The following is a 22,701-nucleotide window of genomic DNA, read 5'->3' as shown; positions in this document are numbered from 1 at the left end:
AATATGGATAGAAGGAGGGAATGACCTAGTACAGAGGAACAGGGATAGTAGAAGGGAATGATCTAATACCAAGGAACAGGGATATGAGAATGGGATGATCTAATACAGAGGAAAATAGATAGGAGAAGGGGATGATCTAATACAGAGGAATAGGGATAGAAGAAGGGGATGATCTGATACAGATAAATAGGGATAGGAGGAGGGAATTATCTAATACAGAGAAACAGGGCTAGTAGAAGGGAATCATCTAATACCAAGGAACAGGGATATGAGAAGGGGATGATCTAATACAGAGGAATAGAGATAGGAGAAGGGGGTGATCCAATATAGAGGAATAGGGAAAGGAGAAGGGGATGATCTAATATAGAGGAATAGGGATAGGAGAAGGGGATGATCTAATACAGAGGAAGAGGGATAGGAGAAGGGGATGATCTAATGCAGAGGAATAGAGATAGGAGAAGGGGATGATCTAATATAGAGAAATAGGGAAAGGAGAAGGGGATGATCTAATATAGAGGAATAGGGATAGGAGAAGGGGATGATCTAATATAGAGGAATAGGGATAGGAGAAGGGGATGCCTTATTACAGAGGGATAGGAGAAGGGGATGATCTAATACAGAGGAAAAAGGGATAGGAGAAGGGGATGCTATAATACAGAGGGATAGGAGAAGGGGATGATCTAATATAGAGGAATAGGGATAGGAGAAGGGGATGATTTATTACAGAGGAATAGGAAAAGGGGATGATCTAATACAGAGGAATAGGGATAGGAGAAGGGGATGATCTAATACAGACAAATAGGAGAAGTTGATGATCTAATACAGACAAATAGGAGAAGTGGATGATCTAATACAGAAGAAAAGAGATAGGAGAAGGTAATGATCTAATACAGAGGCATAGGGACGGGAGAAAGGGATGATCTAATACAGAAGAGTATAGATAGAAGAAGGGTATGATCTAATACAGAGGAATAGGAGAAGGGGATACAAGACAGAGATATAAAAACTTTGTTTTAAGTGCTATCCTGCAGCAGTTAACAGCCTGCTCCTTCATTCTCCAGGGCTGGAATGTAGGCAGGCACTCTTATGTCATTAGATACCATACAGGACTAGTCATGGGCACTGGTCCTGCACTGGACATTTCGGTCATAGAGGCAGCAACAAGACCAGCAGGAAGAATGGCTTTGGGGGATTATCTCAGTCATTGGCTAGGGAAGAACCAGGAAATAGGCTTTATCCTATAAATGTTAAGCTAGGTTACTAGTCTTACTAGAATGAATAGAGTGCAAAAGAAGGCCTGATAAGCATACCTTTACAGGAGAAAATGGTGCTACAGGCAACCTCGCAACCTCCAGTGCTGGTTGTATAACCAATTAGGTATTTCTTCATTTGATGTTTTGAAGGGAAGGCTCAGCCAATCTGTCAAGCCTCTGGTTCTACAGAGATCCTGTGAGCAGCACTGAAGGCAGCCGGAAGCAGCATTTTCTCAAGTAAAAATAAATTTTAGATCGTTGGATTTCTGATCAGCAGTAAACAGCATAGTGACTAAGTGGTCAATGTCCCCTTCCATCTGGCAGACCTAGACGGACGGCAGGAAAAGTTCAGCTCATGGTTCTTTAGTCATTCAAAACTTCCACATTTGTATTTTTGGACAGACTGGCTGCTAAGAAGTCTGCTATCTTGCCATGCAGCTCTGCATCAATACTGCATCAGTCATAATGTCTGCATGGAGTTTGTATGCTCTCCCTATGTGTACATGGGATTCTTCCCAAAGTATATGGATAATAACACTGTATGTATAGCCAAAACCAACTTTTTTTTTATACTGTAGAAAGTAGGGGATGGCTAAAACCTCTGTCAGTTTAAATCTCTACAAATTAAGGAGGAATTCCCCTCTAAGATCTGTTGTCCCTTAACCAGGTGTCCATTTAGGAGGCTATGCCCTCATCTATTGTTTTGGTGCAAACAGTATAATTTTGGATTTCCCATCGCTTTCAGTCCCATTTACAATAGTCACCAGGGTGAATACCAAAGGGACACAGACAGAAATAATAACCTGGCAAAGGGTTTACCCCCTCAAACTCTATTCAAAATGAAGAAAACAAAAGTCTTCACTTTAGATACACTTTAAATGACTCTACCAAAAGTGTGGCTGGTAAGGACATTTGAGTGTAAGCTCCTTTGAACAGGGGCTGATGTCCTCTGTAAAGTACGAATATATAACACATATAAGGGCTCTGTACTATACAGGTGTCATTCTCCTGTTCACCACCAGGTGGTCTCTCACCATAGGAAGATCTTTCAGGATCTGGATGCCGTCACCGGGACCCATGTGTGCTATGTGGTTGAAGTTTGTGGGGTTGGAAATCAGTTTGTTTCTCATCTCTGGGTCTCGTAACATTTCCCTTGAGGACCAGGAAAAACAGAAGAGGAATGAAACTGGACATGACTGAGATAACATAAATGTGCCACGGCATACAATAACCATTTTATATAGCACTGCACAGATAAAGCTAAACTCCAATCCTTACCTTTTTTCTTTCCCCCACACTTGTAGCAAGTTCCGCTCCTGTGTTGAAATTGGTTACTTTCTATTCCTTGCAAATTTGCATCTCCACAATATAATCCTTTAAAGCTGCAGCAGCTATCTTGAGCTTGCCTTTATTTACTTTCTAAACAACTTTAATTAACATCAATCCCCCCTCCTCCTGATCTGTACCATTATCCAGCCTCTCACAGCTATTAGATTTCTCTGCCATCAATCAATTGCTTACGCATAGGCGTGATCTTTAGGGCTGGTGTCAGTCACTGTACTGCTTTTCCACACAATATATGAAAGAACACATCCCCAGCATCCCTTTAGATGTACATGCTTCTGATTAGCTGTGCAATGTGCTGATCAGTTGCTTGACTACATGCTATTAAAATGTAAACTGGGGTGTGGTCTCGATGTCCTCACAAGCGGATGCTTAACATAATCACTCCCTTGCTAGCCTGCCTGTATGTGCCTGCTTCAGCCTCCACCATGGGCAAACAGAAGCCTCCTTGGGACCCCAAGACCCCTGAACACTCATCCCGCTCCCTCTTGGCTCCTCCGCCACTGATCACAGAGTATTTTGCCCATGGAGGGGCGGCGGGATCGAGTATGCCTAAGATGTTGCTGGATTCTTCGCCTGAGGCACAGCACTTCCTTGCCTCGCCTCGCCATCCTCTGCCAACTCACAGGCTCACAGCTCCACAAGAGATGAAGGCTCTCTGCATCCACTCCTCCAGTGGATCTTGCCTCCTCTATCTGGCCAGGCTGCTCTGTTTCTCAGGGAGCGCTCTCCCTCCTGCAGCCCTCGCTCCAGACAGAGAGCTGCAGTACAGTGCTCTCCTCAATGGGAGACCCAGCTCACTGAGTGGGATCCTGCAAGATCTCTACCACAACATTCTAAAGGGGCCAGACACTGCTCCTCCTTTGCTCATTCCACCCTGCCACAGCCTGCTTTGGCACCCTCTAAGTCCAAGACCAATAAATCTGGTAAATCTTCTGCCCAGTGCTCCTCTGTCTCCTCCCGCTGCTAATCAGTCAGCCTCTCTCTCAGCCACCTATCTCTGCTGGTCCTTCTTTGACACCCAGCCTTACCCCTTACTACCACCAACATTACAGAGGGAGACTGTACACTCTTATGACTTTGATAGGAGTCCTGAGGACTGTGCCCACCATACAGGACTTGCTGATCCAGGAGATCCGTGAAACTTGTCGCTCAGAAATTAATTTTTACACTCAGACTTTAGCTTACTTTCATCTAAAGTCACCTCTTTGGAGGATGAGCTGGAGGACACTAAACAACAAGTATCACTCCTTCATGAGCATCTAATTTTTCAGGCCTCTATGCTTCGGGACCCCCAGCGCTATCTAGAGGATCTGGATAATCAATGCAGACGAAAAACAACATCAGAATTAGTGGCCTTCAGGAGACGAAGCAAGCTGAGAACCTCAAGGTTACTTTACAAACCATCTTCAATAATGTCTAGGCTGTCTGATCCACACAGAAATTCAACTGGACTGTGCATATAGAGCCCTGCATCCTCCTGGTCCACCCTCCAGGCCGAGAAATGTCACATGCAGAGTTTACAACTTTCCCCCTAAAGAGGAAATCACGATAAAAACTTGCATTATGCGTACCACTGACTTTATTGGAGCGATTCCAGCTTTTCTCGGATCTCTCCTGGCTGACTCTCCAACGTCCTAGAACCCTTCAACCTCTTGACAACACTCAGGGACAATGGCATTCAGTATTCCTGGGGATTTTCCTTCAGCCTGACTGCCCGCAGGGATGCTAGGTCCACCACTATGAGATATCCGGAGGACCTAAACACCTTCTGCACGGCTATGAATATCCATGCGCCGCCTTCTCTCTCTGGCTTGGAACCTCTTCCATATCTCCCCCCACGTCCAGAGGGCTGGACCACTGTCACCAGCAAGAAGCGTCCCAATCCAGTGTCCACATTGGGGTCCTCCCCAGCTGTGCGCGCCCTTAGTGGTCTACGTATATAACTTACTGAGCCTGTACTATTTGTATAACTTCGTACTCTGTTATGTTTTCTGCATAAATTGAAACTCCGAGTTCTGCCGTTATGCACAAGATGCTCCTCCTGGGTATAGTCTCAACTTGCCTGGGCCCTCTAATGCTACTACTTTTGTAGCATTGTGCTTTGATGCCATGTGGCGCCTGGGCACCAATTCTTCCTCATAGAATGGACCTATTTTATTAATATTATTGTTATATTTCCACCTATTACTTTAAATGAAGGGGGGACTTACCCGTGGGAAGGTTGCACCCTCACATTTTGTTATCCTTACAATTGTTGTTGTTGTTTTGGCTCCTGCACATAACAGGTTATTTTGAATTTAATGAAAATAGGCTGATAGCTAATTACCTCAATAGTCTAGATACGCAGATTTGGAGGGATCGGCTTCTAGTGAGGCTGCAAGGTTTAGGAGATATTCGTCCTGCATGCAGCCGCTGAAACCAGCGGCGCATGCGCTCTGAAGGTCCGGCGTGGAGTGACGTCATCGCGGCTCCGGCCACTCACAGTGCTGGAGCCGCCAAACCAGGAAAAGACGCCCAGGGAACATGACGGCTCCCTCAGCGGTGAACGGGTGACTGTGTCGGGGCTTTGTTTTAAGGTAAGTATTTCATAATGAGCTAGTATGCGATGCATACTAGCTCATTATGCCTTTTTCCTGCAGGGTTTGTTTTTTTGTTGTTGTTTTTTTTGGTGAGGATACAACCGCTTTAATGTTAAAGGTCTCAATTCAAACTGTAAAAGACATTTGGCCTTGAGAGAATTTAATCATCCTGCAGTTGATATTATCTTATGTAGTTTGCTTTCAAACATTTTCCCCAAATTTACCTAGCCTCTATCTCACGGAAAAAAGCTGGGGTAACAATCCTCAAAGTGGGGTTCTCCCTTTCAACTACACAAGGTATAAACTGATGTTTTCTGTGGATTTATTATCCTTACAGGAGATTGGAACTGCACAGCCCACACTTTGTGCAACTTGTATTCTCCCAACGTTAATCAGTCTGCTTTTTTGTTGAAAGTCTATAACTGTCTTTTTAGTCTCACCCATAACCTTCTGAGGATTGGTGGGGATTTTAATGTGCCTTACCCCTCCTGTATGAATAAGCTGGTTGTCACAGATAAATCCTCTCAGCCAACTAACTAGAAAACATGCCCTGCTTGAAACATGGTGGGCAACCCATCCTTCGAAAAGAAAACTTACTTTTTACTCCCATCCGCATAATTCCCACTCTCGTATTATTTTTTTGCGAATGCCCTCACTTTAAAAATATGTACCCGCTCCAAGATACACCCTATTACCTAGTTGAACCATGAACCCATAACACTTTCACTCCAACTTCAGTCTGTTCCCTTTAAAACATGCCACTAGCAACTTGAGGAGAACTTTCTCAAACATGAGCCATTTAAAACTGAATAGGACAATACTCTGCGCCTTTACTTTGCAAAAAATATGACATCTGAAACTCCTTCCTTTACACTTTGGGAGGAAAACAAGGAGTGGGTTCCGAAGGCACTGTATTGCCGAGGCTACTGCTTTTAATGGGGATTCTAAAGCTACCCGCCAGCTGTTGATAAGCTCGAAAGACTTGAATCTACTCTTTTAATTTCCCCCTCTCTCAGGGACATAGTTCACACCCATCCCTCCCTCAAAGATCCTATTGTTGGTAAAACGGAAAGAGCTTTGTCTTGAGTTAAACAACTTTTTTTTATGATAAGGGCAACAAGGCCCACTCCCTGTTGCCGCGCAAACTATGTGAGAGGGCAGCGGATTCTGCTCCGCACACTATAAAAGACCTTCACTTACACCTGTCCAAGGTGGCGAATCTCTTTCTTGATTTTTACTTCTCCCTTTATAATAACCCTGATATCCCTCATACTCCTGCTCTTCCAGTCCTACTTCAAAAAATGAAACAATATCTCGAGGACAGCAGTATGGCCAAAATCCCCGCTTCAGACCTTAAGCTTTACTCACCCATAACTGATAAGGAAATGACTGGTACTCTCAAAACATTTCCTGCACACAAATCCCCAGGCCTTATTCCTATTCTAAAACATTCCTTCCTACTCTTCTCCCACTTTATTAATGGTTTCCTTGCAGACTCCCCTATTCTGTGTGACCAGACAGCGATCACACTTTGTGCTCCAATTACCGGCCGATAGCTCTTCTCAACTCCATCTTGAAGATTTTTACTAAACTGCTGGTGAATAGACTCAATCAACGTCTTTCTTCCATTGTCCACAAGGACCAGGTTGGTTTTATCCCCTTTCACAAGGCAGGTGATAACATCAAAACGGCTGTTGACCTAATTAAAGTGGCTAACGACCAGTAAATGAGGCCCTTCTACTTAGCCTTGATGTGAAGTAGGCCTTTGGTATGCTCAGTTGGACATTTTTGTTTACTACCCTCATCTGGGAATAAGAGGTCCTTTTTTCCAAGCTATTCTACACCTCTACTCTAACCCTACCGCCTCTATTAAAACACCATATGCTACTTTGTCTTCCTTTTTCATCCACAATGGTACTGGTCCCCTTTCTCCCCTTCTGTTTGCCCATTGCATCAAACCCCTGGCAGCCCACATTAGGAATAATCCTGACATTCAAGTTATCCCAGTGCGCACTAAGAAATTCAAACAAACACTACCTCTTTGCTGACGATGTCCTAACACTCACCCAACTGCATAGGACACTTCCTAATCTTCAGAAGGAATAAGATTTATTTGGCTCCCTCTTAGGGTATAAAATTAACAACTCCAAAACCAAAATGCTCCCTCTAAATGTTTCATACCTAATTCTACATTGCCTGGTTCAAACATTCCCTTTTACATGGAAGATTAAAGTACTGAAATACTTAGGAGTGAACTTAACCCCTACCTATGAGGCGCTCTAGAGGGAAAACCTCCTTCCTCTCTTCAATTCTATTGATAAACTATTCTCCCAGTAGAAGTCCCTCCCAATCTCCTTCTTCGGCCGCACTGCAACAATAAAAATATCTATTTTACCTAAATTGTTGTATTTATATTAATCTCTCCATCTCCCCGTCCCGCTGTCTCATTTTAAAAAACGAAAAACGAAATTAACTTTAAGAGGCCATTGAGTTGCCAGATCTGTCTTATATGCACTAAGGGACCAAGGAGGATTGGTCTTCCTGGAGCTTTCTAAATATTATCTAGCTGCTCAATTGCGCTTATTAGCTTTCCTGCTTACTTTGGGTTTTTACAATAGGTGGATGGAGTCAGAGAAGATGTGGATTGCTCCAGTCTGGAGCAAAACTGGAGCTCTACCACCCTATCAAACTCAGCTGATTAGCTCCAGCCTATGACTCTTACACCCTGTGGGGACGGGCCCATAGGCAATATTCCCTAACGACTGCGGCTTCTCTGGCTACCTAATTTCTATTTACCCCTGCTGTTCCAGATAGCCTGACCTCCCAGATGTCTACAGTTTGGAAAAATAGAGGATGATTTCATTTTGGCCACTTGGTGGATGCCAGAGTCAAGCAATCTTTTCAGAATCTTCAAAAAGCCCATGATCCTAGGCAAGCTTTTTACGGCTATCTGCAAATCCGCCACTACGCCCAATCTATGATGAAATCCCTCAAATTTTTTAAATTTACCCTGTTTGAGAAAATTTGTTTGGATGGACTGTCTTGCAAGGGTCTAATCTCCCAAATCTACAACTACTAATTTCTGCACCTTTCCATTCTCCTCTGAAGCATCTTTATATGCAAAAAAGGGAACAAGTTTTGGGAGAGGAGCTACCCTTTACCACCTGGCAGACGATAAGGTCCTAAGAACTCCATCTGCACCTTATACAGAGAAAACCAATTTAAGATAATTTTTCACTGGTACCATACCCCAGATAAGCTTTGATCTATATATCCCACTACTGACAGATGCTGGACATGTAAGAATAGTTTAAGAACACTCTCACATATTTATTGGTTGTGCCCACTCATCGAATCCTCATTGGGGTGCAATACATGTCCTCATTCATTGAGTCTTTGATCATTGGATTCCACTCCTAAAAATTTTATCTTGGGGTTTGCCCCTTCAAAGTTCTCTAAAACTTCTAAAAGGCTGCTATCACACCTCCTTCTGGCAAGCACAGTGTTTGGTGGCGCTTAAATGGAAACAGCGCAAGCCTCCATCTCTGATGGAGCTTCATGCTAGGATCCGGGGGTTGTCCAAAAGGATGAAATACCTTACAGCCATCCTGTATGACTCTTTGTAGAGGCATATTAGGGTTTGGGAGTTGTGGCACACCTTTGAAAATCTGCCTTGACTATTCCCCAGAAACTTTAAGTAACAAGCCCCTCTCCGCCTCAGGGAGCGAGAGTGGGCCTCCGGGTTCCATACGGTCATGGAGTGCATCGGATGCTCTCTTCTGTTACATCTTTTTATTTTTTCTCTTGTTCTTCTCTTTTTGTCTTTTTTTTTTCTGGTATCCACCTTTGTCCACCTTAAAGGCTTACCTGATCACGTAATTTTTTTTGCCCACAAACAGGCTTGTTGTCTGCGCGCTACTTATTCCTCCTATGCTATACTGCAATTGCTATGTGAGGTTTTGATTAGTTGTTAGGTTTCCAGCTGTATTTTTTTTTTTTTTTTGAGAGCTGAGCTGGAATAGCCACATGGGAACCCGTTCTGTTTACGTTCTTGTCGGGCAAGCTTTGTGAGATAATGTGGATTTCCACCTTCTCTGTTTTGTATTCCCTTTTAATCAATAAAAATACAGTTTTCAAAATGTAATCAAGCAACTGATCAGCACAGCTAAAGGTCTGCACCACCCAGTGACCAGCAGATTGGAAGATAGAAAGGGGATGCTGGGGATGTGTTCTTTCATATAATGTTCAGGCTCCTGAAAAAAAAAATCTAAAGCAGGGAGATACAGCAGCCTGCCGATCTTTCTGTCACTGGGTTTCAAAAGAAACATTTCTTGAAAATAAAATTATGTGGTTGAAAAATGTTTATTGTATGTTGATCGGAAAGGAGGGGGGGGGGGGAGAGGGGAGGTTCAAGCGATTGTCATTCATTTCGATGCTTGTCCCTCCACAAGTATCGGTTGGAAAACTGAATGACAACTGCTTATGCAACATTAATAATTGATTCTGCCACATAGGAGGTTGTGAGATGGTTGGAGTTTGTTACTCAATGGTATATATGTATGAGTAAAAATAAAAACTTGTAATGGCATGCATCTTTGCAATATGTTATTTTAACAATATTTTATATGGACAGAAATAAAATTCTGTAACTTTTAGACAATTTATGATCAGATTATTTTACTAACTTTAGTACCTTTACATGTCCCATTATTTGTATGACATGGTATTGATAGGTTACAACTGGGAATGTGGCACCTAGATTATAAAGTAGTCCATTTATATAATTTTACTTTTTCCTAAAAGGACCTTAAGAAGGACCTATACAAGGCCAATGTTTTCTATCAGCAGCAATAGACATAAATGTAAATGAAACCATTGTCTACATGTTGGTGTGGGCTCCTCTTAACATATGTTTTTTATACATTGCCTGTTTAACAAAGCATTGCATTGGAGTGCATATAGCGGCAAAAAACAAAAGAAAAAAAAAACATATACAGTACATCTCTGCAATGCTTCCACATTTCCATGTTGTATCTCTTTAAAGACCCTACAAGTACAGAAAAATACATGTTGATCTCAGAAATTCACACCATTTATAACACCAGTTGTGAAATGACCAAACGCAGCATTTTTTCAGCCCTGCCCAGTTGTTTTGCTAAATTACTTACACCCTCCCACTTACCTCATCTCTACAACACAGGGACTTATTTTTCTTAAGTTCAAGATAAGAACTAGAAGGGCTATTTAGACTCCTTAAAAAAAAAACACTGGAAGATTGCATGGGTCAGTTCTAAATTCCTGATATGATCAACTGGTATTTTTTTTGCACTTAACAGATATAACAAAACACTTTTAATGGTATACATAACAGACCATAAGAGCGCAAAAGGGAAAATGTTATACTTAGGTTTATGTTAAGCAAACATGTATTTTATTGCAGCTTACCAATTCTTAGATGTGATAGCTGCATTTGTTTCATTTTTAGGCTTTATTTCTTCTATTTTTATCTGGTGATTTAGCCAGTAAGTCTGTTGTTTTTCAAAAGAACGAGCTCTCTTCCAGATGGATCAGTTTCCAAGGATAAGACAAGCCAATGACTACTGACAAGGGCGATGGCCAGCCTTTATTAATGCAAAACCTTTCTCCCAAAAGTAAAATAACAGTTCACTGTAACTGATTATAAAGTATTAGCTGGAGTCTGGCTTCAAATTGTTACTGTATTTAAATCTGCTGGTAGCCATCCCCTCCCCCCAGCCTGACAATGCTTCTGTTCAAAGGTTCCCCCTGTGCTCGTTCATCCAGAGTGGGGGCACTCTAATACATGAAGTGTGTTACTGCCAGAACACCAAGTGAGAACAGAGGGAAAAGTAAAAAAAAAAAAAGTAACCTAGCCACCACATCTAATGATTGCTAGGCTGCAATATATTACAGTTTTGGATTTGAATTTAATACTCCTTAAAAGTGAAAAAGTGGCCAGTTTACTTTTGGTCGCTGTGTATTCCACCCCTTTTTATGCGCTTTCCCCTCCCTATTGGTCTCATCACACTCTGTAGCCAATGGCAGGGAGCGAAGGTCAGATCACGTATGAATACACAGTTATATGAAAGGATCTGGTCCCTTTTTATTTTTGTATGCATAACTATACTCTAAAGTAAACCTGCCATGACTAAATTAAAGGAGCCACCATTATTGAAAATGCTCGCAATCTGGCAGACCATTGCCTTCAGAACATTTTGAAGCACTGACCTGGAACAAACAACCAGAAAGGACAGAAAAACAAAAATCAAAATTCCAAATCTGCATACTAGTTAGGTGTCAGTTTGGGTAGAGCAGGTCAGGCTGAGAACATGAAAAGTCCACCCTCTGTAATACATAATTCTGCCCAATGAGCCCATTGGGAAAATTCTACATTCTTTAACGACAAAAAGTTGTAAGCTTTGAAACAGACTCAATATGCCGGCTGTGAGTTGTTACCTCCTCTGCTGCATCCTCTCCTCCTCTGGGACACGGAAAGAGTACCTCCGTTTATTGTTGATATTCCTCACCATTTGCTTCCGGCAGTTGTCTGACGTCTCAGGAACCACCAGCTCATCCCCTTCTGGGCATACAAAGGAATTATTCCAATTATGTTACCGGTTTTACCTACTGCCACTCATGAATGTACTACAGCCACCCAATTAACTCATTTATGAATATACTACTGCCATCTGTGTAACACCTTCACGATTTGTACTACCCCAGGACTACTGGCACCTTCTGAACCCCTTCATGATTGTACTGCCACCTGATTATTCCATGTATGACTATACTACTCCCTGTATCCTGCCACCTGATTACAACTATACTACCATTTGCACTACTGCCATCTGATAAATTCATTTATGACTTTACTACCCCTATATTACTGCCATCTGATTAATGCCTTAATGACTATATGACCCCCGTACTACAGCCATCAGATATACCCATTTAATGATTATACCATCTATCCCCTGTACTACTGTTATCTGATTAAACCTTTTTTGAATATCCTATCCCCTGAAGTACGGATTACCTAATATTGACCAAATTACCCCCTGAATTATCATAATTTTAATGACCCATTCCTGGCAATAAAACCCCTGTACTACTGCTATCTGATTAAACAATATATGACTACTGTATACTACCCCTTGTACTACGGCTATTGGATTAACCCTCTCATGACTATACTACCCCCTAAAAACTGCAAAGGGCAGCACTTGGAAACAATCAGGGCTATGTTGCCTTGTGGAGCGTAGTCAATATAGCACAGTAAACATGCATATAAGAGGGTAGAGCAGAGTGATGACCTCATCAGCATTCTTTAGCTCCTTTACTGTCCAGTGACAGGAAGGGGTGGGTCCTGGACTGGGCTGAATAGCTTTGCTGCAATTTAGTCTGCAGGAAAAAAAACACCTGATTGGGTTGCAGATTACAACACCCACTAAATTGGGGATGGGATCCATTACTTTAGGGAGCAGGTTGCTACTTTGCACACAAAGAATGCTTCCAGATACAAGACTAAAGCTTTGTACACAAGGGCCAAAATCAGTCAGTTTGGCAGAAACTGTCCGACTTTCAGCCCGTGCGTACAGATATTTAACGACCAGCTTCTGTATGCTCGAAAACCAGCATCCAACCCACATCCGACAGATCATCTTCTGTCAGAATACAAAAGCACAGCAGGGGAGATCACCACACTAATATCGCTTGTACTAGTACAGCAATCCCTGTTTGTTTTTTCATTCAGCCCGCTGGGTTGCATAAAAAAAAAAAAAAAAAACGTCAAGTGTACACCCAGATAGGACATGTACTGTATACGGTGCAAATCATTGAGATATTAATTTTTGTCTGCAGCTTTGCAATATTTTAACTTGTACTCAGTGGCCTAGCTCAGGGCTTTCCAAAGTTTCTTAACAAAGGGCCAGTTTTCTGCCCTTAAGACTTTAGGGGCCTGACTGTGACCAGTGAGAGTAGAAAATGCCCAAGTGTCAGTAGGAGTAAAAACAAATTGCATAGTGCCTCTGGTCAGTCAGAGGAGAAACAATGCCCCATTATTGGCATCAGTGGAAGTAATAGTGCCCTATCACTGGTGTCAGTGGAAGGAATAGTGCCCCATTATTGGTGGCAGTGGAAAGAAAAGTGTATAATCTTTGATGTCAGTGGAAGGCATAGTGCCCCATCATTGGTATCAGTGGAAGAAATTATGCCCCATCAGTGGTGTCAGTAGAGGGAATAGTGCTCCATCATTGGTGTCTGTAGAAAGAATAGTGTCTCATCATTGGTGTCAGTGGAAGGAATAGTGCCCCAGCATTGGTATCAGTGGGAGAAATTATACCCCATTATTGGAGTCAGTGGAAGGAATTTTTTTTCCCATCATTAGTGTCGGCGGAAGGAATTTTGTCCCATCATTGGTATCAGAGGGAGAAATTATACCCCATTGTTGGTGTCAGTGGAAGGAATAGTGCCCTATCGTTGGCATTAGTGGGAGATATTATGCCCAATCATTGGTGTCAGTGGAACGAATAGTGCCTCATCATTGGTATCAATGGAAGAAATTATGCCCCATCGTTGGTGTCAGTGGAAGGAATTTTGTCCCACCATTGATGTCAGTGGAAGGGATAGTGGCGCATTGTTGTCAGCAGGAGCATAGCGCCTCATATCAGTGGAAGGAGTAGTGTCTTGAGGGCCAGATAAAGGCAGGCAAAGGCCCGCAGTTTAGAGACCGCTGGTCTAGCTGCACTCTGTGAATGAGCTGTATGCCCAGGCACCTGTATTTCTGAAAGTCTGGCTCTAAAAGTATTGACATTTCATAAACAAGTCAGAAATTATTTCACATAAACTTACCGGCCATCTTATTTTTGAAATAGATTAGCCGTACAGTTTCCAATCCTAGAAGATTGAGAGAGCCTTCTATGTTCAATGGACGCACCTAGTAAAGACAAAGAATGGAAAAAAGTGCTTAGCTTCTAGCATAAATCGCTCACTGGAAACAAAGGATGATCTTTTATCTTAATGACAAGCACAGACTGTCGGTCTGCAGTACTGGACTGCTCCTCCATTTAGTGGAATATAATCCATAATAAGAGTGGTGCTTTCTGAGTGCTGAGAGAGCTAGTTCCAGCAACAAGTAAAAATCAATCTGATTGCACAAAATTTCTGACGACTTAAAAGCTGAACTCCAGGCAGATATGAACACCACAAAATAATGCAAGCAGTGAGAGTACCTAAATTTGACCTGGTATCAGCCTCTCGCAGTCCCTGTATAGCAGAGCTCATACTGGGTACAGGGGGAAGCAGCACAAGGAGCCAATCCATCTGATGTGTTAACAAAGAACATGCTGATAGAAGGAGTGAGGGAGAAAAGCTTATCAGTCTGCTGCTTCTCTTTTTATTGTCTAGTCACACACAAATACACATCCTTTGGCAGGTAAGAAGGCTCTCTTATTTGTATTAAATCTGCATTTGTCTGGAGTTCAGCTTTAGTCATTTAACAAGTTTTATCTGCAGCCAGGGTAAGCATGCAAATCTATTTACCTTCTTTAAAGGAATGGTCTGAATCCACTCCATGGAATTGATGTCATAGACGTCGACTGCGTTTTCACTGTAAACAGAGAGGTACGGGGCATTGTAGCCTGCAAGTGAAAAGATTCTGAGATAAAGATGGAAGCGCACAAAGAAACAGATGAGCAATAACATCAGAAATAGTACCAGAAACACACATGACCGCCTTGTTTTCTTTAATTGATACACTAGCTTAACCTTGTTTATGGATTGACAATTACCCTTATACCATGAAAGTCCCTTGCTACAAAGAATCCAAACCAGGCATTTCAAAATTCACCCATAGGAGACTGCAACGGATGTACTGATGAGCCCATAGACATCACAATAATCACCCAGTAAAGCTGAAATTGGATAGGGAGGCAAAGGCCTGGTTGCCTATAAATGGAAGCGCTGGGCTTGAGTGTGGCTGTTCTTCCAGGTCTGTGCCTCCTGATTGGTAGGCAGTGAGAGCCATTGATTGACAGCTGCTGCTGTCAATCACAGCTCACAACCAGTGAGAAGGGAATGGGGGGCAAGGCTGAGCCCCGTTCTGATTTTCTTATGGACACAGAGAGGGGCTTGTGAGCGAGCTTGCACGGGTGCTCCCATAGAAAGTGGCTTGCTACGGGGGGCACTCGGAGAAGAGGATGACGCTAGGAGCGCTGGAAGGGTACCCAAGAAGTGGAGGATCGGGGCTTAACTGTGCAAAACCATTGCACAGAGCAGGTAAGTGTAATATGTTAGTTACTGTATTTTTTTTTTATATACATTTGTACCTTTACTATCACTTTAAAGCATATTTCCAAATTTGAGAAAACCCTACTTTGATATCTGTTCTTATTCAAAGAACATGTCTATTTTTTTTTTAATATACAGTATCTCACAAAATTTATTACACCCCTCACATTTTTGTAAATATTTTATTATATCTTTTCATGTGACAACACTGAAGAAATTACACTTTGCTACAATGTAAAGTAGTGAGTGTACAGCTTGTATAACAGTGTAAATTTGCTGTCCCCTAATAATAACTTAAACACACAGCCATTAATGTCTAAACCGCTGGCAACAAAAGTGAGTACACCTATAGGTGAAAATGTCCTAATTGGGCCCAACGTGTCAATAATTTGTGAGCCCAACCAGGAACAACTGGAGCTCACCTACCAGGAAAAAACACCTTCAAGAGGCCGTAGCCTCTGCAACAGTGGCCTGCAAAACTTTGCAGCCAAAAGCAGCATCCGCAGATGCCAGGACATCCACCTTGTAAAAGTTTGTGAATGTGTGCAAAGACCACCAGGTGGCCGCTTTGCAAACCTGGACCACTGACGCCTGGTGACGGAAGGCCCAGGAGGCACTAAGCACCCTGGTAGAATGTGTCTTAACAGGGAAAGGAGGAACCTGACCCTTAATGGAATAGGCCTGCACCAATGTCTGCCTGATACATCTGGAAATGGTCGCAGCAGATGTGGCCTGCCCCTTGTGAGAACCATCCGTAAGGACAAATGAGGAATCTGATTTGCGAATCGATTCAGTCACCGCCAGGTACACACTGATGGCTCGAACCACATCCAGGGAATGTAAGGCAATGTCTTTTGGATGTTTTGGCTTAGGACATAGTGAAGGCAACACAATGTCCTCGTTCAAGTGGAAACCTGAGACGACCTTAGGAAGGAACAACTGACAGCGACGGGGAACCACTTTGTCCCTGTGAACCACCAGGTAAGGTGACCGACAGGACAATGCCGCCAGTTCTGAAACCCGGCATGCAGAAGTAATAGCCACCAAGAAGGCCACCTTCTGTGATAGAGTCAGTAGAGGAATCTCACAAATATTTTGGCAGTTTTTGAAGAACCGACAGTACCAGATTAAGATCCCACAAAGGTACCAGGGACCTTATCGGAGGAGCCAAATGGCGAACCCCCTGCACAAAAGGTGGGCACCAAGGAATTTGTGGCTAACAGGGTTGGAAAAAAATTGCCAAGGCTGAAATCTGGCTCTTGATGGTGCCCAGGGCCAAACGTTGATCTACACCACTTTGTAGAAACTCCAGCAGATGCAATACCGAAAAGGAGGGGAAACCCTCTGAGACTAACACCAAGGAATGTATACCTTCCAAACTCGATGAAAAATCTCCCGAAAAGTAGATTTTCAAGCTCTTAACAGAGTAGAAGTCGCCGAATCCGATCACCCTTTATCCTTCATTACCTGGCTTTCAATAGCCAGGCTATTAAAGCCAGTGACTAAAGCAGTATGGAAGATCGGTCCTTGAGACAAAAGATCTTCTCTGAGAGGGAGCTGCAAGGAGCATCGGTGACCAGTCTTACCAGGCCCACGTACCAGGACTGTCAAGGCCAGTCCGGGGCCACCAGAATGACTGGAATCCCTTCTGCCTCGATTCTGCACAGAATTCTCGGCAGTAGCTGTAACAGAGGAAAGGCATATATTAGACGACACTGGCCCCAAGGGGCCACCAGAGTGTCTGCCAGAGGATCTCCAGACCTTGCCACAAACCTCTGAACCTTCCGGTTGGGGCGAGAGACAAATAGGTCCACATCGGGACAGTTGTTGAAACACCTCCGGGTGAAGGGACCATTCGCCAGACTCGGGGCCTGTCGAATGAGGTAGTCTGCTTGCCAAATTTCCATTCCTGGAATGAGCACAGCAGAGAGGGCTGGAACATATTCTGCCCTCCTTAGAATGCCGGCCACTTCTTTGACCACAAGGGCACTCTTTGTGCCCCCTTGACGATTGACATATGCCACAGCCGTGGCGTTGTCTGATTGAATCCTTACTGGACACTCTTGTAGATGATCCATCCACTGTGACAGGCAAAGCCTGAATGCCCAAATTTCCAGGATGTTGATCAACAGACTGGACTCCTCCTCCAAACACCCTTGGCCGATTTCGAGCCCAAGGTACCTCCCCATCCGGACAAGCTGGCATCCGTGTAGATCACCGTCCAGTAAAGGGGAAGAAAAGATTTCCCCTGTTGAAGCGCCGGGGAGCGGAGCCACCACAGCAAGGCGCTCCTCGTACTCCGGTAAACCAGATCAGATTGTCCAGGGGCCAAGGATTCTTGTCCCATTTGGCCAGAATCTCAGTTTGCAGAGGTCTGGTGTGAAAATGAGCAAACGGAACAGCCTTGAAAGAGGAGACCATCAAACCCAGCACTTGCATGCAAGTCCCGAGAGATGACCAACAGTTGGACAACAGGAGCCGAATCGCATGCTGCAATTTTTGCAGTTTCGCCTCTGGAAGAAACACCCGAGCCGAGGCTGAATCCAAAGTCAGACCCAGGTATTCCAATCTACTGGATGGATTTAGAGCTGATTTCTGAAAATTCAGCGACCAGCCAAACAGTCCAAATCATCTTGTAGGACAGATCGAGACTCTGCTTGCAGAAGGAGATCGTCCAGGTACTCCAGTACCGGCTTGCTATGCTATACACAGGTCATTCAGAACACAAGTGCTGACTGTTCATTCACAGAAGTAAAAGATCAGCCAGCAATGCAGGGCTGTCTTGATGCCATGGATGTGTACCAACAGCTGGCAGACCACACAAGCCCTGCATCGCCGACTAATCATTTAAAAGAAAGTTAGCACTGCAGAGCTTTGTAATCCATCTGCTGGATATATACACTAATTAGTTCATAAAAATAAATTCCTTTCTGATCCCCCTGAATGCAATTACATATTCCCTGGCTCAACAAGGCTTGGTGTTATTACCTATACAGTTGTAGCAACCTCCTAGTTGCTGGGTGAGGTAAATTTAGTTTGGCTCCTCTGTAGGCAAAGGAGCTGGGGATACATTTGTCTTTTGACTGTGTAGTGCTCCAAGGTCTGTGGCTCCTGTTTTCTGGAACTCTGCATAGATCTAAAATCTAGTGGGTGGAGCAGCAGAGACTGTATCTGCATATTTATGGAGTTTCCACCAATCCCTGAGGAGGGGAGGCTCAGTAGTTGGGGGAAAATCCTATAAATACTCAAGAGCCTGACAATCAGGAAGCAGGGTGCAGTTGCCTGGAGGGGACCCTGTGCTGAAGGGGGGTACATCTTGGGACAGCAGAAGCCTGGTGCTTTGGCATTCCTGCGACGAGTAGCACCTGCATCTTTGGTGGAACCCTTCTATTTTGTTGTTTTTCTAGCTTAGTGTTTCTCAACCTTTTTTCAGTCTTTAAAACTAGGCACAATCTCGAGGCACCCCATTCTAAGATGTAAAAGGGACTAATAGCTGTACAACTATACACTTAGGACTACCAACATTAGAGATTTATTTTATACACATTTGCACTCTGGTACTCACTAGTACTTCAGTGTTTCTCCTCTCCTTCAGTTTCCCTACCTCATTCAGCTGTGACCCTCCCCCCCCCCCCCCCCCCCCACCAAAGTGCAGACAGAGAAAGGCAAACAAGGACAACCTCAGGGGCTCAATGTCTTCCTTATCAATTTATGACATCATCATTTGTCATATTTGTTACATCATCCCAACCGCTTGCTCACATGTTGCCCAAGGTTGTAATGCTGCACAAAATAAAACCCATGGCTTTGTTTAACTAAAAAAACTGCAAGTGAGATCCACCTGCCGTGCTGACAATTTTGGGCAATTGGAGGCAATTTTTTTCATTTTGCCAATGCAACCCTGAAGAGCCCAGATGGCACCCTTGTTGAAAAAGGCTGTTCTAGCTGATTCATCGTTCTCACATGTGGGCAGCACTTTTGAAGTTCCTAGCAAGCAAGTCCTCAAGAGTTTATTCAAGTTCTGGGCATCACATGCATTCCTATTCCCTATCCAAGTTTATGCTCTAAATAAACAAAATAAAAACCCCTGGACTGAATATTGAGGCTTTGTAAAAGCATAAACATTCCTGTTGTGTGGGGGAAAGACCCAACAAATCCAGCGGCTCCTACGGAAGTGAACGCTACACAGTAAATGCTAATATCCAGTTATATTTTGTGTATTTTATAATGCATCCAACTCTTTTTAAAACAATCCACTGAGCTGGCCAGAACTAGTTATTGAGATAGTCTATTCCACATTTTTACTGCTTTTACTGTAAAGAAGCCTTTCCATATGTTGGAGGTTAAATCTCTTGTTAAGAGTGCCCCCTGGTCCTTTGTAAGGACCTAAAAGTGAATAAACTATACCAAGTTCAGTATATTGACTACTTATGTATTTTTACCATAGTAAATGTCCACTACACCAGCAGATATCTCAAACAGGCCTGCAACACTGATGTGAGTGTACAGGAATACAGGGTGATACTGCACTTCCAGTTCCACTGGCATTGATGCTGGCCTGGCTGCTTTATACACAGAAGGGTGTTGCTGTCATGGTGGGAACTGGGCAATGCCGGGCTGATACTAGAGTTTTAGTGGTGGCTTTTTTTCAGTGCCAGGGGCCAAGCAGTGCTACTGTTTGGCCTGACTACTCAAGCACTACGTTATCTCTGTGTGTCTGAGGGTTCTTCTCTGCCAGTAGCCCTGTCATTCTTCTGCTAGTGCAGGAAAAATCCAATAATGTCCACAAATAATCATTACAGCCTACCAAGAAGCATGGTTTTCCTATTTTGATATTGGCCATACACAACAGACTAGGAAAACAGGAACTTCCACTGCACCAGCAGCCAGAAAACAGATCACACAGCCCGCAGTGCTGATTTCTCATTCACAATAGGAAATGATCAGTCAGCCCTGTGGGGCTGTGTGATAGACTTGCCGCTTCATAGTAAACACCCACTGCTCTGGCAGATACTTAGGGGAACCTACCCCAAGCCCCATAACACTCTTGTGTGCTGCTATGGAGAGTGGTATGCCACTGGGCGTCAATGCAATTCTCACACTTGATGCTGTGCCCTGCAGACTGCTCATGGTCTGATGAATGGCTTTAGATTATCCCTCTCAGTTTTGATGATGTATTGGTTTAAAGGGAATCTGAACTCAAAAACAAAAATGTCATATTTCAGCCTTCCAGTCTTTAAATGTGGTGGCTGCACTATTTTTTTCTCGATTGTTACCCAGTGACCCTTCTAGTAACACTTCCTGTCCAAGGGTGACAATGCTCACTTACTGTACTCTATTTATGGAGGAGCATCAATGTCAATCCAGAACAGAAATACAAACACATATTCCTATTTTCATCTCCATCACATTGGGAAGTAAGTCGTTTACAAAAGATAACTTGGAAGGAAGACAACATTGTTTTTTAAATCAGTTCACAGGAAGTTATACTGCATTTCTGTGGTATTTTCTGTGCTTAGCTTTAAAATATAAAAATATAGCAGCTACCACATCTAAGGATTGATAAGCTGTTATATATTACATTTTTGGCCTTGAGTTTAGAATCCTTTAAATGGTCTTCTCTCCCAGTTAATGACAAGACCTACTACAGAGAAGTCAAAGTGTTCACATCTTACAATAATAAAAGATAAGCTGGAAACAGGGGTACACAGCTGTGAATTAGATGTTCTACATGCACAGTTGGCTACACAGATAGAAATGATTTACAAATCTCCATTAAAATGAGATGAGCCCCTTGTTTGTTACGCAAGTCTCTTCTGTTTTTAAAAGCCAATGATGCATTTCCCAATTATAAAATCATGTCAAACGCATATAAATCAATTTATCACAATAGCTGTTTTAGACAATTGACTTACAGCAAGTCATAGGAACCGCCGGCCACATCAGCTCCTGTTGCCGTGACCTCCGACCCTGGCAATCAACATAAACCCCAACGCTGCTAAAACACAGCAGGTATTCCTTATTTGAGATCTCCACCGCGCATATGGCATCCGTAGGTTGCTGCGTGATGAAGGACAATGTGTGGTCATCATTGTGGAGGAGGCTGGAAGGACTTCCCTCTGCATGCAGCGGGTACCTGATAAAGCCTGACTGATAACCCACGCACAGACGCTCATTAAATATGGCCATCCACTGGACGTTGCCTGGAACCTGGATTTCCTTGATCTTTTTGTGGCGGGTCTTGCTTTGGTTAAGTTCATAGCAGAGTACCTGCCTCTTCATAGACACACAAAGGCAGGTGAGGGCGCCGTGCCGCACCTGGCCAGACGCTATGCCCTGGCAGCCCTTGGTTTCAGCCAGCTTGAAGAACTCAGTCTCTCTGCCGTCCAGGGAGGCCAAAGGGTAGAGGCGGACATGGCGATTTCTACCAGAAATTACAGCAATGAGCTGCTCTTGTGGGATCAGCTCCACCTGATGGACTTTCTTGTTGTCCCCGACTCTGATAATCTCTGCAATGAAAGACCAAATGAGAGATTAAACTTCAAACTCATTTCCATAAAAAATCAGTCAAAAACATTTTTCTTAGCAGCTCTGTAAGATTTCTTTATTGCTGTCTGCATCTCATTTTGGAGACATTTCCATTCACTTCCTGTCACATAGACACAACAAGAAGTGGGGGGAATTCTATACAAAGTAAGAGAAAATCCCTTTTAGACAGTTGTTAGATGTCCCTATTGGAGTATTTCTTCCCAATTTCTGTTCCAATGACAACTGTAAAACTTTGGAGGACAGAGTTCTGTCTGTAGGATGTGTGTTAGTCATTTTCTTGTGTCAGAAACGGAACTGACAGAAAATCCCCTCCAACGTCAACACAAACTAGTTTTCTAACATAGTGGGAAGGCTTAGAATTAACCCCCATCAGATTATTTTTGAAAAGTGAGAACGATGACTAAATATAACCCTTTTGCTGCCACCATGCAGCATCGGAGGGTTTTATACATACACTCCTGGCTGCTGAGTATGTAAATCTGGCAAGCCAACCACCAGCTGTCAGATGGAAGCAAGCGGGTGGCTGTACAGTCGCCTCTTCGCTTCTACACACGTCACTTCCAGGTTCTTCTGTCACTTTCCATGATTGAAGTGTAAAATAAATAAATACATCAAAAGTTACATCCAAAAGCTTAAACACTACCCCTTCAAAAAAAAATTAAAAAATT

General features: G+C 43.3%; 1 protein-coding gene across 5 annotated transcripts in view; it reads right to left on the bottom strand.

Annotated features, from left to right (window-relative positions):
* The window catches only part of CDC42BPA (CDC42 binding protein kinase alpha), a 459,430-nt gene that overhangs the window by 35,742 nt on the left and 400,987 nt on the right, over positions 1–22,701 (bottom strand). For all 5 annotated transcript variants that reach the window (XM_082251633.1, XM_082251634.1, XM_082251637.1 and 2 more), the window contains 5 exons: positions 21,400–21,993; positions 14,738–14,835; positions 14,048–14,132; positions 11,654–11,777; positions 2,288–2,405 (listed from right to left, as the gene is read on the bottom strand). In XM_082251633.1, the coding sequence (XP_082107759.1) occupies positions 2,288–2,405; positions 11,654–11,777; positions 14,048–14,132; positions 14,738–14,835; positions 21,400–21,993 (1,019 nt within the window). The remainder of the gene's footprint in view (positions 1–2,287; positions 2,406–11,653; positions 11,778–14,047; positions 14,133–14,737; positions 14,836–21,399; positions 21,994–22,701) is intronic.

The sequence above is a fragment of the Pelophylax lessonae genome, assembly GCF_965119305.1.
Source record: "Pelophylax lessonae genome assembly, chromosome: 3".
NCBI classification, from domain to species: domain Eukaryota; kingdom Metazoa; phylum Chordata; class Amphibia; order Anura; family Ranidae; genus Pelophylax; species Pelophylax lessonae.
This window is presented reverse-complemented; position numbering and strand designations above follow the sequence as displayed.